This window comes from Gavialis gangeticus, unplaced genomic scaffold (genome assembly GCF_001723915.1).
Source record: "Gavialis gangeticus isolate Ggan-Ray unplaced genomic scaffold, GavGan_comp1, whole genome shotgun sequence".
In the NCBI taxonomy this organism is placed as follows: Eukaryota; Metazoa; Chordata; order Crocodylia; family Gavialidae; genus Gavialis; species Gavialis gangeticus.
The window spans coordinates 20,185,581-20,204,129 of NW_017729014.1; the positions used below are offsets into that span (position 1 = coordinate 20,185,581).

General features: G+C 48.4%; 1 protein-coding gene and 1 long non-coding RNA gene across 2 annotated transcripts; both read right to left on the bottom strand.

The window, feature by feature from the left end:
• Positions 1-2,129: 2,129 nt before the first annotated feature.
• LOC109293820 lies at positions 2,130-17,107 on the bottom strand. Its single transcript, XR_002096410.1, has 3 exons — positions 17,096-17,107; positions 15,574-15,583; positions 2,130-2,202 (listed from the first exon to the last, which is right to left on the bottom strand). It is a non-coding gene; the product is annotated as an uncharacterized LOC109293820 (long non-coding RNA).
• KLHDC7A (kelch domain containing 7A) lies at positions 9,102-15,732 on the bottom strand. The gene has a single exon (XM_019511924.1). It carries the CDS (start codon positions 13,396-13,398, stop codon positions 10,735-10,737), a length of 2,664 nt encoding a protein of 887 aa, XP_019367469.1. The 5' UTR covers positions 13,399-15,732; the 3' UTR covers positions 9,102-10,734.
• Positions 17,108-18,549: the final 1,442 nt, after the last annotated feature.

The following is an 18,549-nucleotide window of genomic DNA, read 5'->3' on the forward strand; positions in this document are numbered from 1 at the left end:
CGGCTTATGTGCACCGGACTTCCGTTGTGTTACAGATTTGAACTGGTTTCCAGTCACTTGTACTGATTTATGTGGAACTTCTGTCCCTACCCTGTGTGAACAAGCTGGTACAGGCACTGAAAATGTAGGGAGGCTTCCTGCTACTCATGACTAACTATATACTAGTTACATGGGGGCAGGAAGGTGCTAGACTGGGCTTCGGGAGGTCTGTGTTCAGTCCGCTGTGATCTCAGACTCTCCCTACGTGACCTATAGCAAAACTTTTCGGCGTTGTGTTTCACACAGCATTAATAACCAGAGCTGAGCAAAATTTCAACTGCACCTTTCTTTAATGCCAAAAACGATAAAACATCTTGCGGTGATTTTTGTCAGCCAGTTCTATTTGGAAAAGGCTTCGTTGCTGAAAGAAACCAAAATGCAGTATTTAAAGGGTGTCAAAACAAACCATGTTATTAGTTTTTAGTATGGAAAAAAAACCCCCCAAAAACTTCTTACTTTGAAATTTCCTTTAGCTTTATTTAAAAAAAAAACAGGTTCACTGTTCAGAATGGAAACAAAAAGCATCTTGCTTCTGGGCAAACAGCACTTAAAGAGACTCAGCGAATCTAAATATGTGTTGCTCACTCAGCTTGAACTGCTCTTCCTTTATCTTATTTGGCTTGACCAGAAGCTCCCAGGGCATGACTTTCACCGTTGGGGAACGAGGCACCAGCCTTGCGTACGCTCTTTGAGTGCTACCGTTATCCAGATAATATTAATTCTTCTTCTCCGGCTCCCAGTCAACAAGCTGATGCATGACCCCGTCAGAGCAACAAGCCTCGTCATTAAAACCATTTTTTGAGCAATGTGCAAAAAAAAAAAAAAAAAGCCTCTGCAACTGTTACGGAAATTTCTTTTTCTGGGTTTCCTGTAAATTAAAAATGACCTTATTGATTTTATTTAGGAAGGGGAAGAAAATTCTCTGGTCTAAGCCTTAAGATGGTGAACTGCAGCCAGAAGTGAATTTTTTATAGCATTTCTGATATGTGTTTATGATGCCAGCGCTGACACATCCTAAACTATAGCATGGCTATAACCCTTGGAAAAACTCCCTGCAGGATTGAAATAGTGCCTGGCAAATGCTCTCCCCTCACTGTAGCTAGTGAATCAAAAGCCATCAATGCTTTCAGCAGAGGCAGAGCAAAGGCCCGAGCATAAAAAGGGGAACTTATGCTGGAGTCTATGCATATTTTATTGCTGTGCTTATTCACGGCGAGCTCTTCTCCCTCCAAATGCTGTGCAGATTTTAATTAAATAGTCATTCACCAGGCTGTTGTTCTGGCTTGGCAGCCCTCCAAATGGCAGTGCTTTTTCCCCCCCAAAAACTCTTGCAAGGGAATATGTTCCCCTCTTCATCCCCCGCCCCTCTGCACACCCCCTCCCCACCATCTCCTCTGTCACTTGCCAAGGTTCATCTTCCGCAAATACTGCTAATTATGTTTGTCTGGCTGGAAGCCAGCTCTCCTGATAGCATCTTTCATTAACACTGACCTCTCTGTGCTCACAAGATGCTGGCTGACATTCCCAGAGAGTTTCCTTTTACACTGGGAGACTGGGCTCTCACGTGTGACATTTATCCCTTGGTCCCCATGACTGATGTGGCGATGGTGATGGCAGTGCAATGCAGCCCAGCTCACAACTGCACTTTGTCGGCATCTATTAGCTGCAAAAACTCAGCCTCTCTCCCACCCACCCCGACCCCAGAAATGTCAGCTCACTTGCGTGTTGGCCGCCTTCCTAACCGAGAGCCCTGGGTATAAGAGCATGCATGCACTCAGATGCAAGGCAGTGGTTCTCAACCTTTGGAGATTCATGGCAACCCTCATTAGACTCAAGTCCCTCCTTGGAAAATGCCAACTTTTGGCTTGCACTTGTTTTTCGACTATGGAAAAATAGTAGAGCAATTATTTTGTTGGTATCGAGGTATAACAGGTAGCCATATTGGTCTAGAGGCAGAAAGGAATCGGGACTCGTGGTAGAGGTGATCTTTTGTTCGACCAACTAGATTTTTGCAAAAAAAATATCTTTAATTGCAAGCTTTTGGGCACAAACACCCTTTTCTTCTATGCCTGAAGAAGGGTGTTTGTGCGAAAAAGACTTCTTTTTGCAAAAATCGAGTTGGTCTAATAAAAGAGATCACCTCGACCATGAGTCCCAATTCCTCTTCTGTTGTAAAGAACTCCAAAAGATCATGGCAGGTCAGAATGGTTTGGACACCGCGGATTCCTGTGTGAAACCTTTGGGTTTATCTTGTGAATCGCGTAGGTGTTTGCATACCTAAGAGTGCTAACATTGTGCAAGCACCTTCATAAAAAAGAAAAGAAAAACGTTGTGCCGCCCTAGTTGAGAATGACTGGATTCATACCGTTTTCCTGAACTCCAAGGCAGGTTGAAATGGATTCTGCATACACACACAGGCCTTTTTTAATGAAAAAAAATTGCAATCTGATATCTTCCTTCAAATCATTAAATTTAAATGATAGAAACATTTATTAAAAAATAAACCCACTTAACATTAAACTGGAAATTGGCAAGCGAAGGCCTACATTTATTCTGATATAAAGATGCTGTCTCAGCGAGTCTTCCTCATTTTACCAAGTGACAGTGCTGCTTTTTTCTGCCTCTGTATAGAACCGGGGGAAAACCTCTTGAATTTCTGAGATCATCCCAAGCTTTATAAATGTCATGTACTGCATTAAGAATGTGTTATTTTCAGTCTTCACAATGGAGCAAGGGCTGGTATTTAACATTTCCCCAAATGTAAGCACTTTCCGTTTCTGTTCTTCAGAAAATACACTTGTCTTAATTACTTTTGCTTTCAGTTTAGCTAGTGGGTGCCAAGAGGATATTTTCTTCATTAGTAGTTTATTCAAACCAGGAGGGATTTGGAAAATGGGAAAGCTTGTTTCTCTTCCACTCTGTGAATAAAAACCAGGTGGGAGAGGATGAGATCTGTTATTCTGGACACTTGAAGGTGATGGGGCCATACTCAGTTTTAGGCATGTTAGGTACCCAACTCTCCTTGGCGCCTGTTCCCATTGAAATCAGTTTGACGCCCCACTAGATGCTCATCTTCATCAGTGTTATTGTTTCTGGTCATTTGTAGGCCAGATTTATGATCTGCCAATTCACTGATGTTTCCTTCATTTAATCAATCCGTGAATGTTAACTGCAAAACGAGCGGAGAGAAACTTGTTTTCTCATACAAGCCGCACGCTTCAGATTAGTTTTATTGACCGAATAAAAACTATTTTTGTAATCGCTGGTTTTTGTACGTCTTTAATTGAATTCCAATTTCCCTCCAAATGCCCCTTGACACCACTCCAAAGCAAAAAAAAAAAAAAAATTAAAAAACGTCTTCTAGCAAATAAGAAATGCATCCCTCACCATTTTGTAACATCATAAAAAAAATGTCAAAATTAAGAATCTGAATCAATGTTCATTAAGCTATTTAATGGCTAAAATAAATGTGTCTCGATATAGTGTAGCTGCCTTATGAGCAAAAAGAGAGATCAAATTTAGCGGAAAGGCTACACATGGTTGCAAATCAACACACTTAATGGTTTTACCAGTGAGAAGGAGTCCTTCAGCGGGAGGATAAATTTTGAAGGCTGACGCGCAGTGGCAGATAATAAGTGCGGCTTTTGTGGGGAACAAGTTTGTGGGGTTGTGATCTCCAGAGGGGAAGGGGGGTGAATTGCACTCCAGCTCAGGGGGCCTGCAGCACGGCTAGGCATACTGGAGCTAGCTGGACACAACCCAGCTTGGCTTCAATGTAGGGGATTGCCAATCTTATGACCTTTTTTCCTTTTCTTTTCTTTTTTTTAACAGAGAGTCAAATGATATTGCACATCCTGACAGCCTTCAGCGCCTGAGCTCCTCCGGACAGGTGAGTTCCCATTTCCAAATAAAAAAAGCAAATGAGGTTCTAGGCCTCGTCATGGCCAAGGGAAAGCTTGAAAACAGAACACGAGAGCCTCATAAGCATTTGGAGGACAAATAAAAGAACTCAAAATGCGTTGAATGTCTGGACGTTTAGGCCAATTGTGTGATTGTAGGGGACCTGACTCTTTTTTTAACTTGGGGTTGGCAGGGCTGTACTACTAGGTCCCAATTCTGCAGTTAAAACTGAGCAACTATTGCAAGGACTTTTGGAGCCTGTCGCCCTCTTCCTCAGTCACTTTCCTCTCTCCTTGAGGATGCGTGGCTCCCGTCATTATTGTTAATGGGACTTACACAAAGGTTAAAAGGAGAACATACCCTACAGTCTGCTTTTAAGGAGCTTGGATAATGAAGCTATTCTAGCATCCGTATTTCTTTCACTGAAGGGCTTTTCAATCTCTTTCCCTGGTGCCTCTTATAGCAGTGAGGACGCTGGCTCCGACTGCAAAAACAGTCTTGCCTAGCTCCACGGCTGCAGGCTCGTTGCAACAGCGGCTCATGTACCACTTGTGTGTGCTGGGTCAGGGGGAGAGCTTTATTTTCTGTGAGGCCCTGCTGGTAAAGGCCAACGGTTTGGTTGAATGAGATGCCCGGAAATATGATTGCTAACCCAAGCTGCTCAGGTTTTAAAAATCCAGCTAGAAACCCGATAATGATAGGCTCTTCTCAAGTGCTTTCTACATCTGGTTATGGGATATCAAGCATGTGAAAGGTACAGAGTTGTAAGGCAGTGGGTTGGGGGAAGCAAGCATAATTTGCAATGGATGAATCTGTGCAAACAGTGAGAACGACGGGAAAAAACGATGGGAAACGTCAATTTATTGAAAATTATGGAAATTGCCGAATGCTAAGTACTTGAAAATATTTGACCGCTTCACTTATATGCCTATTGCAGAGCTTGAGCTGTCTTGTGCAGATGGGTTTTGTGCCAGTGTGGGAGAGCGTGCATGCAGGGTCATTGTGGCAGGTCCTGGATAGAGTTGGCGTCTGCCTTCATTTTCCCTGAGCAGGTTCTTCTCAACGCTGATGACGTAGGCTCAGGACCTCATTTTATTTTAATTTTTTTTTTTATGTCTGTCTTGGTCTATCTATTCTGCATGTCTTTAAGGAACGCAGTAGGGACTTAAAAACATCCCGTTGGATGGGGGAAGACAGGAGAAGGCAGAAATGATCAAACTCCATATTGAGACTCACCTGGGGCTGCCCAGATGAAATGAGCTAGTTACCGCTTTGATGGACGGGCTGGCTGAGCAGTACAATTATTGAGGTGGAAATGTCTCTCAAATCACATAATGTTTTCCTTGCGCAGAAAGGAGCATTCGCTGTTTCCTCTTGTAATTGGCCTGACATTTTAATGTGCTCTTGCTCTCTTAGCATGGCTGGGTTTATTGTGTGATTTTGCTATTTACTGTTATTTTAAACTTGTTTGGGGTGTTTTGTTGCTCTATGATGTGCGCTTTGGAGTTTTATTAGGATATTTAGGTATTGATTTGTGTGCGGAAATGTACATCTCTGCAACTCTGCGTTTCTGACACGTGGTCTCCCCTGGCCATCCATCTTCTGCCCTGTTTCACGCAGAGCGGGGAGACCTGTTCTGCTGTTTGGTATCTACTCGCTGCATGGAAATAACGATCGGCCATAAGGCGATCCCGCGTTCCCAACTTAAATAACTGCTCGTGCTCCCCCACCATTACCTTGAGGACCACACACCTGGGGTGCTAAGGTGCTGAGTCTCAGCAGCTCCTGTTAGCTTCAATGGTGAGGATGCACAACCCTGACACCCAGGCCCCAGAAACCCACCCCGAGAGCTGTCCTCTTCCCCAGGAGGTCCCCTCTCTCTCTCCCCACTGCTGCTATGATGACGGTGTGTCTCTGCACACAGCCACTGGGGTAGCAGCTTTGTATTGGCTTCCACGGCTCATTAAGGTAGGGCTTGCTGCTGTATGGGGGGCAACTTCTTTTCAGGGATGGCATCTATGTGTGTGACTGGAGGGTGAGGGGGGTGGGATTGTGCGTGCCTAGAAATATCCAGGCTTCTGCCTGTCTGCTGGAGGCAGCTGCCATTTGGGGTTAAGCTCTGACACATCCTGTAGCAGAGAAGACGCAAGCACAAGGAGACTTTACTTTGACTGTCCTCCGCCTGTTGCTTTCCTTTTAAGCCGTAGTCATTTGTATGACAGGTGCGTGGCCACTGAACATCATTCCCTTTCATCAGACACCTGTCCAGCATGCAGGTACCTTCACAACAGTTCCTGCTCAAGCGTGACATGTCCCTCGTGCTTGTCATCTTCCCCAACCTAAAGAAACAAGTCACTTTGGAGACTGCACGTATGGGAGGAAGGGACCCTTCCTGTCATCTACCGGGCTTCTTGTCTTTGTTATTAAGTCACTCACTTTCATGTAGGTGTACTATGGAGAATAACAGAGATATCTATACCTAGACCCATACCTACACCTACATCTACACCTACCTCTTCTTTCTTTCATTCTTTCATTCTTTTGCTCTTTGTTTTTTCTTTCTTGATAGTTTAATGGGAGGGGCATATGTTCCTCAGTTTACCAGCTTGATATTACCCTGTCTCATAGTGCACAATTAGAGGCTGTTGGGAAGGAAGAACCAGAAAGCGAGACAGTGTCTGGGGTAAGGTGCATCTAGAGCAGTGGTACTTGCCACAGTGGGCCACACGTGCAGCTCTCAATGGGTTATGTGGCTTGCACCCACACAACTTGCTGTGTATCCATGTAAAAAATGTGTCCTGTGGGCCACTCCAGTGTGCCGATTGGGCCGCATGTGGCCTGCAGGCCACGGGTTAAAGACCACTGCTCTAGAGAGAATACCAGGAGCCTGTAATGGGACTGTAACTGGGGACTGTCCACCTTTGTGGGTCCTGGCTTATTTTCCCTCATGCCCAAGCCTAAGATCACAGGGATGGTAAAGCATTGAAGACCCCCACCTGAAGGGGCAGGGAGGGGAGAGGACACCAGTGGCCGGAGCTGAGTTTCTGACCGACGCTGAAAGTTTGCTGCAGGGGCAATCTGCTTCTCAGTCTAGGAGCTAAGGTATTGTATCTTGCTGAGGCATCCCAGTGGAGTGGACCTTACCCATAACTTGCACAGAGAAAGTCAGACCTGCCTGTGGATGAATTTATAATAAGCTTAGAAGAATCTGTTTTTTATCTTTTGCAGTTGCACTAGTTTAGGAAAGGCAGTGCTGCCTGTATTAAATATTCCACCTTCTCCAAAGACCCAATGGAGGACTGAGGAGCCCTTTTGGAGCCTTAGTGAGTGTGGGACCAGGCTTGAAGACACCCCAAGGCAAGCAGAGGCTTCCCTGGCCCAGGGCTGCAATGTGAAGCCCTATGTGGACCTCTGGCAGTTGTCTGACTTAGAACCCAATAAAGCATCTACACATGCACTTTAATGCACATTAGTCTATTTTAATGCACATTAAAGCATCACAGAAAAACCACAGGCATTTTTACCTGTGTAAGCGCTGCAGTGCTGAGCACTTTAAAAAGCGCCCGGCGCTGTAACGCTTGCAGCTGTCTAAGTGGCAAAATGTGCATCAGCACTGCGACAAATGAACTAAAACACATCAGAAGCACTTTAGTTTAAAAGTGCGCCGCCACCATTTTCTGCATGTTGGCATACATTTCGCCGCTTCTACAACTGCATGCGGTGCAGCGCAGTTCGCCTCAGCTCGGGGGTGGAGCAGACTCGATTCATCGAGCGGTGGATCTCCGGCGCATTGCGGGACAGAAAAGTATGTGTATAAATGCCCCATGCTCTTTAGCTAACGTGCATTAAAATAGTCTAATGTGTATTTTTCTAGTACCTCACAATGGAGGTAGTGCATTTAATGTGCATTAACTAAAGTGCATTAATGCACATGTAGATGCGCCCCAAGATGTCATTCCAGAAAGATTCAGCCCCTGAGGCTCTCAAGAAGCCAACCTTGCGTTGCTCTGGATGCCCGACTCAGTAGCCCTACATGGATTGTTTCAGCTCCCTGCCATTGCAGACTAGGGCCAGTAACGCTTTGTCTCCTGGGGCCAGAGGTTTTACGGGTTCAGGACTACAGCTGCTTGCAACCTGTTGCGACGGAGCCGTTTTCCATCAGCGAGCACAGTTTTATTTCAGCTGAAATGTTTTGTTGGGAACATGTCGATTTTGACAGAAAAGTGTCAAAACAAATCATTTAGCCTTTCTCATGTTGGTGAAGTCAAAACACAGTATTTCACCTTGTGTTTTTATTTAGTTTTAATTCTGACTTGGGTTACGTAAAAATGTTAAAGTAATTATACTTTTCTATGCCACTTTTAATCTGGTGTCTTGACACTGTCGAAAGCAAAGACTTGACGTTTCCCGACTGAACTTTTCTGGTGTCAAATTTTCATTCCACAGAAAAGTTTTAAGGGTATTTGAAATTTTAAATGTATTTCAAGGGTCACCGTTCCCTGTAGAATAGCAATGCCATTATCCAGCAGGCTGTATACAGCATGTACAGCCAGGCCCAGCTTTTTTCAAAGGAACTTGGAATAAAAAGTACCTGCGCTTTGGATTTTTTTCTGCTCAGATGGGCCAGATAGAGAGCCTATTGAAGTCGAAGAGATTCTCTTTATGAACTGCAGCAGGCTTGGGATCAGATTTAATATCTTTAATTTTCCTTTTACCTTGTCCTCCTCTTCCCTGACCGTGATGCGATTTACAACTTTAATTTTGTTTCTGAAGGGCTCCCCCCGCCTCCTCTTTTAACCCTGGATCCCAGTCATAATGCTAGGGAAATATTTGCTTATGTTAAATGCTTTTGCCTCGCAGTGCTTTCATCCAAAAGAGACACAGCCTTGTGCAATTCCCATACAGAACCGGCTCCTATACTGATCTGAATCAGAGCTGATACGAGTTCGCACACTTGCACTGTGCATCTGCTTGACTGCTAGACATCTGTTCGCCCTGAGCTGGCTTCATCTGGCAATGTCAGATACGAAGCCGGTTGCTCCTATGAAAACCTGTTTCCAAAGACATTGTGGTTATTTTTAATTTGACAATTGGCACCCCATCCTAATGAGGCAAAGGACAGTAAAAAATACTGTAAATGGAGTTAGCAGAGTCACAAACCAGCAGGTCTAAGTTAATTTTATTTAACACCAAGTGCACGTACTTCCCAAACATTACCAGGGGATCAGTTGCTGTAGAAGTACCCAAGAGCCACAAACAGCACCTAGCATCAAAGGGTTTTCCCAGTCCTCACAAACCTCAACGTAGTTAACTTAGCTTCAGACTGCCCTGCGCGGTAGAGAAGTAGCATTACTCCCATTTCATGGCTGGAGAAACTGAGGCACACAGCGGTTAAATGACTTGACCTAGTCCTGACAGTAGGCTGCAGGTTTGTATTTTCCCTGGAACAATTGGTCCCCAAGCCAAATCGGAGCCTCTGGGCACTGCTGTGATATAAGCATGTTAGTCATAATAGTAATAATCTTAAAAAACAGAGAGGATGCTGTTTTGAGATATCAAGGCAATGGGTGCAGGGGCTAAAGGATCCTGTGGTTGTCAGGAGATGCACTGGACCCCACTGCAGTCCTAGTTTGCACTCAGCTGTCCATGACCCATCACGACAGAGGACAAAGCCATCCCAGCTGTACCCCCTCTGTCTTACCCTGAATACCCTTGTACTTGGAGGTCTTGCTATGGAGAAGTGTATGGGGGGGGCGGGGTATATATATTGGGGTGTAACCCAAAAGGCAGAGACTGCACAGGGGAATCCAGCCCTCCTGTAAGTGCTTGGATTCCCATGCTGAGGTTTTCCATGGAAACAACAACTCCTTGCAATTTGGTCGGAGATTTGGGGCTATTTTTGGAAGCTTCCCTTGTTTTCTAACATCTTGAAATTCATCTTGCTTTTTTAAAGCCTTGGTTCAGCAGACCTGGAGGCTGAAGGCATCTCTCTAGTCGCTTTTAGCGGACAAAGCGTGGGTGTAAGCAGTGCCCGCTGCCGACTAGGGATGATGGAGCAGCGCAGACATCTGCAGCCCATTCAGTGTCTGCTGAGCCTGCTGATAAGAGGTCCACTTGGATGTAGCTAGGATGGGTGTTTTGGGGTGCCAGGGCCATATCCTGACCTTCCCACTCATTCTCTCAGGTCTAAAAAACCTCCAAGCAGGGGCCTCTGCATCTGCCTTCCAGATAAATAATCCTCATTACCGACCGATGAGAAACATCTCATCACTGCACAGTGAGAGGTGCAGTCTTGCTGCAGAGAGTTTGCCCAATCCCAGGGGCCATGCTGGCTATTTTCTAGGAACCTGAATTTACTTTGCATCTACATTTGCCTAGGCTTGAACATGACAAACTAAATGTACCCGCCCAGCCCCTGCTTTGGGTGCGTGACTCCCATGGCAGATAGAGCGATAGCAAGTGGGATGAGTTTGGTGGGCATATCAGTATGCCGTAGGCCAAATTTATCCCTTTTTCTCTTCCGCTGGGAGGGATGCTGTGACCTCAGGTTGCTTTTATGTAGAGAAGGGCTTGAACTTAGAAGATGTACTCTACAGATCTGGATCCACACCAGGATCCTCTCTCTACACCTAGGACTGTATAGCCCTGGAGTTCAGGGCACGCTGGGTGTGGATCAGGTCTGGGCTTTGGGGCTTCAGATTTTAGGCTCTGGAAGCTGCCTTGAATCTATGGACCACCCTTGAACAGCCTCAGCTTTAACACAGGGCAAAGGGAGAACTGGAAAGAAGTGGGTTTTCAGACTCTTGTTTGCACCGTATCTCTGTCTGGCAACATGAGGACGACAGGGAAGAGGGTCCCTTTGGGGGATGGAAATGCTTGCAACTCCTTGGCCCCGAACCGTGGTGAGACGTAGTCGGCCAGGAACTGGATGATGAACTGGCGGCTGATGCAGTAGATCAGGTTGTCGACAACAGCGCACTGGAAGCAGGTGGGGTAGGGCATGCGGTTCGTGGCACATTCGTACCACAGCTTGGCCTTGATGCCGCAGCGGTAGACGCTGATGCCCATGCTGCGGTTGAGATCAAAGCGGTAGATGAAGCCGTCGACGGTGACCATCTCGGTGGTCCTGTCCTTGCTGCCGCTGGTGAGGCTGGCCCTCCAGCTGTCTGTCCGGCTGACGTATCTGAGCAGCATGTAGCGCAAGGTGCCTCCGGTCACGTAAATCTCCCCGTTGCACGCTGTCGCGGTGTGCGCCACGGCAAAGGTGTCGTTGGGCAGAGGGGCAGCGAAAGACCACCGGTCCTGGCGAGGGTCGTACCGCTCCACCGTGTAGAGGCATTCTCCTCCGATGGCATAGAGGTACCCGTCCAAGGCGACAAGCTTGCAGTGAGGCCTGGCTTGGTTCAGGGGGCAGATCTCCCTCCAGATATTGGTCAGGGGGTTGTAGCAGAAGACCCGGTTCGAGGGTTTCTGGTACCGTCCTACCCCTTCGCAGCCAGCCACCACGAAGACATAATTGAACATGCTGCAGAGGGCACATCCCTTGGAAACTGCCTCCTGCGGCATATGGGCCAGCGGATACCAGGCGTCGCTTTCGTCATTGTAGTAACAGAGCCGGCTGGCGTGGAAGCTGCGTTCTTGCGTGCTGACGTCGGCCACGGTCACATACTTCCTCCCCTTCATCCTCCTTTGGAGGATCAGCTCCCTCTCCATGGCGTTCAGGCGCCCGTAGATAGATGCGTTCCTCAGGACCTGTAAGTAGTTGTCACTCATGACCTTATAAGCCGCGTCCTTGAGATGGTCTAGTTTCTGCTTCTTCGCCATGCACAGGACTTCGAAGCAGTTCCCCAAGTCCAAGTGGATGTCCACAGCGGACTCAAAGCTCAACGGGACTTGGAAGAAGTTGGCACCAGCCACAAGCTCCACTCTGGCTTCGGGGCTTGCATCCATTTGGAGGCCATGCATAGAGTCCGCCAGGGAAGCGACGGCGGTGGGCTTAGCAGGTGAAGGGCTTGAGTCTGATTTTCTGCTGGGGGGAGACGAAGCCCCAAATCCCTCCATCGGGACCTGAAGTTCAGGGTTCTCTGCAATTTGGAGGAAACTCTCTTTCCTGCTGAAGCTGCGTCCTGGCGGCTTCTGGGCACCCGGGAAGGACCCGGCTGCCTCCGATGCATCACTGCAGCCGGGCGGCTCCGAGCCCTCTGCAGGGTGTCCCAGCGAGCCAAGCAGAGCATTTGCCGGGGGCGACCCTTTGTCTCCATCCCTCTCTGCTGAACTCGGGGCTGTTTCTTGGTGCTTGGTCTTGTGCAGCCAGGTCTCAAAGTCATGCAGCTCTTCACTGATCTGGGCAGAGTTGGGGAAGGACAGGGTGCCTGGAGGAGGGTATGTGCAGGGCCTTTTCTTTGATACAGACTGGGAGGTAGACTGGACATAATAGTCATAGACCTTCCCTCGCAGGCTGGAGGCAGAGGATGCGGGCTGCCCCCGCCTGTCGTCTCCAGCCTCTTTAATATAGTTTTCCTCCACCTGTATCTTGGAGGTGGAGGAGAAAGTGTAGGAGGTGTCCGCGCTCTTGTTGCTTTGGTTTACCATTAAGCCCAAGTCTGAAGCCACGTGGAGGGTCTGGAGCCTCTCCCTGCTCACCTGGGCCTCCGGGACCCAGGCCGAGCTGTCACTCATGTCTCCTGCTCTTGCCTCCTTCTCTGTGTCGGGGCTGGGACCTGCTGGGAGCTCGGGAGCACTGGCTGGCTGCACCGTGTTGCAGGAGCTGTGCTCCGGGCCAAGGCAAAGCCCAGATCCCAGAGAAACTAGATCCTGGCCAGGCCCAGCGCTGTCCCCTTTCGATCCGGGCAGTTTTCTGGCTGGGCCAAGCTGATTGCAACTGTTTTGCTTACCTCCCAGCTCGCCTCCCGCTGCTGGCACCGCCTGCGCTGCCCCATCTGCTCTCGCCCCTGCGCCAGCTCTTCGGCCCGCACCTGGAGCATGTCCCTCTGCCTCCGAAGCAGGTTTCCTTCCACCCGGCTGTGATTCGGAGACCAGCTGACTCCCCTCCCTTCCCTCCTCTTCCTCCTCCCCCCTGTCCGGCAGACTATGAACTCTCCCGCCAGGTGCGCTTTGTGGTCCCGTCGTTACCTTTGCACCCAGGCACGCACTCGGTTTCGCTTTGCTGCCGCTCCGCCTCACCCCGTTGCTGCTGGCTTGCCTGTACCTGAGCTCTGGGGGCCGTTCTCTGGCATCGGCACTTTCTGCTCCATCCTGGCCTGCATTTGCTCTTGGGCCCGTCACGTTGGCGGTATCAGCTTTTACGCTCCCCTTCCCCTGGACGCTGGCAGTCGATCGGGACTTGTAGATTTTGTAAGCCAAAGTGAGGAGGAGCAGAGCTGCTGCAGAAAGCGCCAGCTTCCCCGCCAGCTGCATGTCTGACTGCCAGTCCTGGCTTACCTGAACCCTCTGGCTCATTTTCCCATAGCAGGCTAGGACTCAGGAATGCAAAGAATCTGATTAATGATTGCCGAGCGGGACCGAGCTCCTGGCAGAGAAGGCCTCCCTGGCGCAGCCCCCGGGAGAATTCGGGGCAAGGTGACTTTCACCTGCCGCAGGTGCAAGTGTCCAGGCGTCTGGCTGGTAGCTTGAGAGCAAAGCGTCTGCTTTCCATAATAGCTTTGCATATTTGAGCGAGGTGGGCTGGGCACAGGTGAAAACACGCAAGCCAGATGACGGTGAGCTAGTGACCTGGGGCTTGCCTTATTAGCCTGGTAAACAGAGAGGCTTAGAGGTGCAAAAAAAAAAAGTATAAGGAAGTAGAAAAGCAAAGCAGGGTAAAAATAGCTGTCCCGAGCAGCCTACAGACACACTTCTCCAGCCATTTCTTGTTTTCTTTAGTTTTAAAGGTTCATTTCCAGCTTCTGGATTTCGTTGTGGCTGGTCCTATTGATATCCTAGGATGGCCGGAGGAGCCCAAGGGCACAGCTTCTCAGGGCAGGGCCGCCGGACCCAACATTGAACTGATTACAGGGAAGGGAGAGCAGGTCTCAGGTTTGAAGTGAGGCCTCCAGAAGCAGCAGGGAACTTCAGACAAAGCCAAAAAAAAGGGGGTCTTGATGGTCATAAGCACGTCCTCTTGTTTGAGGCTTGTTGCTGACCTGTGTGTATGGAGAAGGGACTAGAAAACAGCCCCCAGTCGCAGCGATCCCCTCCCTCGCTTTGTCCTGATGGACACATGAAGGATCATCTTGGCCACTGCCATGGTGGGGTCTCCAGCTTTGTCTCTGAGACCGTGGGTGAGATCGGAGGAGCAGGTATAGACTCTTTGAAGTCGTGGCAAGATGCGGGGAGCCCACTGGAGAAGACGGCCCGGCTCTTTCAAAGGAGGAAGGACCGGTCCACAAAGGGAGTGCCAAATGATACAACAGGCAAGGGGGTAGAGGTCAGAGTTTTAAAACAGAGGTGACCAGCTGAAAACACCCGGCAGAAATCCCTGGACACAGGACCGGCGAATCCGGGGTCCTGGGACTTCACCCTCAAGGCGCATGGAGGGGCCGAGGAATGAACGCAGGTGGCAGCATCACTGAGGACTTCCCCAGGGAACATCCTCCTTCTGCTGGATGGGTATGGAGGCGTCGTGGGCAATGCCGGGAGGAGGCGAGCATTCAGGTTTTAGGGCTTCAGACCGGGACGGAGCAGAGGAACTGATGCAGGGCAGACAGCTCCGGGGACTGAAATCCCCCGTGGGGCTCCAAGACTCTGCTGTGACTTCTTTGTCTCTGGACTGCTGATGAGCTCAAGGTGATGGAAGAGCTCATCACCTTGAGCATTTCCATCCTCTGCTCACTTGCAGAGTAACCTTGGAGGTAGAAACTGCAGCAAACAGCTGCCTGGCTCATCCTTTTTTCACCAACACGGTGTGAATGAAGTGGGTTGCGACCCACCCAGATACGAGACGTCTGGGTTCCTCTCCAGGAGCAAATGCAGGAGGAGGACCGGCTGCCTTTCTCACCCTGCAAATAGGATTGGAGGGCCAGATCCTCCGCTGCTATCAATCGATGTCGCTCCATTATCTTTAATATGGAATTGCACCAGTTTGGGAATTGTCCCTTTGGCTTCGAAGCCACTACGCTGATGCACGCGAGCCGGGGGGACGGCCTGCAGTGCCCTTTTCCAGATGTGGCTGTCAGCCATCCCTTCCCCGCTCCCTGCAGCTTCCTCCCACTCCGTGCTTTCCCTGGGGTGGGCTTCCCAGCCCCTCACCCCAGGTGCCGCAGGTGGAGGCAGTAGAAGTGATTTCCTTTTGGGTGCCCTGTGCCAACACCTGTTGTGAAGCCGCCCAAATGCTTGGCCACGAATCTGTTAGATTTGAGAGATCCCTGAACAAGGAGCCAGGGACAGAAGTGAATAGCATGTTATTCCCTTTTTCCTTCCTGGGGAAATTTTGGTGAGGACTGGATGAAATTTTTAGGCCGAAACTTTTTTTTTGTTTTTGTTTCATGGGGAAAAAAAAATGCCTTTTTGGTCAAAGCAGCAGCAAGAAAAATATTGTTTCCACATTTGCAAAAAGAAACATTTCCATGTTTCATTTCCAATCAATGTTTTGCTTCAAAATGTAGCAAGCTTTTATTTTTTTAAAAAAGGAAATACTCCTCCCCCCCTACCCCCAAATGAAACATCTCTTTTTGGGTCGCACAATATATTTTGTTGGACCCAAAACCACTTTAATTTGCCTTTTCTTTTTAGTGAAACTAGATCATGTCAGGGCAATGGCAACAGGGCAGAGAAACCAACCCCCGCCATGACTTCCCCCCGCAATACCGGTGACGCAGAGCGGAGAGAGATGTCCTGAAAGTCACACACCCTTCTTGCTACAGCCCGGCTGCAAGTGGCAGGTGATTGCCAGTCCCCGGAGCAGGAACTGCTGACTTCGAGCGAAATAAATTATTGCTTGGAAAAAAAAAAAGAACGTGAAATAAACAAATGAAGACAGGAGCAAAATTAAAAGATAATTGGAAGGCTATATTAGGCTGCCCTCTGCATGTTTATATGCTCTGCCAGGCTTCTCACCCCTGTCATGTGAGGCTCCTCAATTTGCTCAGGGGAGGATAAAACAATCTAGAGTAAACACGTGCAGTGCAAACAAACAGGCCTATCTGAGATGGGATTAGCTTCTCATTTAGTCCTGAGAATACATCATCCTGGTGCAGGCTCCTGGAGGAGTCTGATCCTGCTGTTTGCTGAGTGGGGCATTCATCTTCTGGCGGGAGGCAGGGCTGGGGAGGAGGCTGTGTGGGCGGGTGGGTGCATGTAGGCCTGGTAATGTAGTATGTGTGTAGCTCCTGGGGTATGATCAATAGTGTGCACGCATGTAGGCCTGGTGATAGAGTGTAGCTCCTTGGATATGATAGATAGTGTGTGCGTGTGCGTGTGTGCGTGTAGGCCTGGTGATAGAGTATGTAGCTCCTGCGGTATGATAGATATTAGATACGTGTGCGTGTGTGTGTATGTGTTATGTAGCTCCTGGGATGTGATAGATACATCTGTGTGTGTTTATGTATGTGCGCGCCTACCGATATAGTACATGCATAGCTCTTACAGTGCGAGAGATGCATGCGTATGTGTGCACACATGCAAATGTGGTAGCAGTAGTAGTAGTAGATGGTTTATATAGTAGTAGTGCGTGGTTTATTTTGAGCATTTGTGATGTGTGTGGAAAGGTGTGAGCGTGCATCTGAAAGGTGTGAGCGTGCATCTGTCTGGTTGTGCTGGAAGCCACCCTGGGACATGGAACTGAGAAGTGTGCAACCGGCATGTTTGGAAAGGGCAGAGCTGTTATGTCACTAGAAAAAACGTTACTTTAAGTTTTGGTGGGGGGAGTGTGTTACAACCGGGCCATATTTTTTATGTGAAGTTATGTTTTTGAAAATAAAAAACACCAGCTCAAGTTGACTAAATTGGTATGATCTAAAGAACAGGTGTTTGATCTACATAAGAACTGCCATTTACTCAGTGAGACCGTAGGTCCATCTTGCCCAGTAATTTCTGTGACACAGAGGCAGAGAGTGGAGGCTGAGAGGGAGATAGAACGGGGTACAACCTAAAAAAATAATTCTAAGGAACGGAAACATAGCTCTCCACCTTTTTGGTTCAAAACCATGTTTCCTCTTACACATTACAGACATTTCATGTAAAAAACGAGGCAAAAAAAGCTGAAAATGCAACGGCCAGTTCAACACGGAACAGAGCTGCTTTCAATTTTGCCACAAGACCTGAAACAACGTCAGTCTAAAACAATTTTTAAAAAATGGGTTTAGCCAGTGAACCAAACTGTCGATCCTTCTCATAGTTCCTGTGTCCGTGTCCATATGGGACATGCTGATGATGTATTTCTCTCCCTGCACACCAGCATGTGTGAGTGTGCACAGCAGGTGAACACTGCATCTGCTGTGTGCTGCGGCCAGTGTGGCTGGTGTGTGTGAAGGCATTTGATGTGCGTTTGTGACAGTGAGTAAGTACTTGGGGTGATGTGTTTGTGGCGAGTGTACAGGGAAGATGTTTGAGGGGTGGGTTTATGAGATGCAAGTAGGCAGGTACTTAGAAGTGCGTGAGTGATTTCTGAGCTGTAAGCGGGTAGTTGTCAGGCCATACGAGCGAACAGGTGGGAGTCGTGTAGGTGGCATCCTCCTGTTGCCAGCGTACTCTGCTGGGGCAATTATTTGCGTGCATCAGGCAGCTGGCGGGGGGTCTGCGTGTGTGTGATGTGGGCAGTGCAGTGTGTGATGTGTGTGGGAGATGAGAGCTGTGTCTGGAGACGCAAGCAGTGATTCTTTTGGAGCCTGCTTTTGTTTTTAAAAGACAATAAAATGAGCAAGTGCTTGGGAGCCAGCCCTCTGCTCCCAGTCAGAGGGGACAAATGTCAAAGCAGCAAGGAACAGAAAAACAAGGAGGCGTGGGGAGCCCTGCCAGCGTGATTAGTCATTCTGCTCTGCCAAGGTAATTGCACATCAGCATTGTCAGCAGCTGGAGAGTCGAGGAGACAAGAGGTGACACATGAGGGGTTAAATGTGGACAGCTAACTTCTCCCCGGAGCACTTAAGTTCACCAGTCAAGGCTATAAAGCTTGAGCACAGGACTGAGATTCAGGGATGTGAGTTCTCTGCCTTGTTCTGCCACTTGCCTGCTGGGCAAATCACTCCACCACTCAGTGCCTCAGTATCCCCATCTATGAAATGGGTTGATAGCAGTGACCTCCCTTATAGAGCACTTTGAAACCCACCGACCACAGTTCCATTCAAGATTTAGGAAGGATGTGATTTCTTCTCTCAGTAATCTGGGGACAAAAGCTGGCCATCAAACCCACAGCACATCTGCATTTTTCACCTCCCTGCAATGTGGTTTTCAAAAATAAAAAGCTCGCCTACTTTTCCTTTACACAATTATTCTTTAATGATAGTTTTGTCGCTCTTTGTGAAATATTGGGGTCCTTCCTTGCACAGTTTGGTGATTTTTTTATCTAAGTGCCGCCCAAAATTTGTCATGCTTGGAAACCCCCCAAATCTGTTTGGTTTGGTTTAGAGGTGGGATTTCATAGTTTCATATTTTCTAGGGTCAGAAGGGACCTGA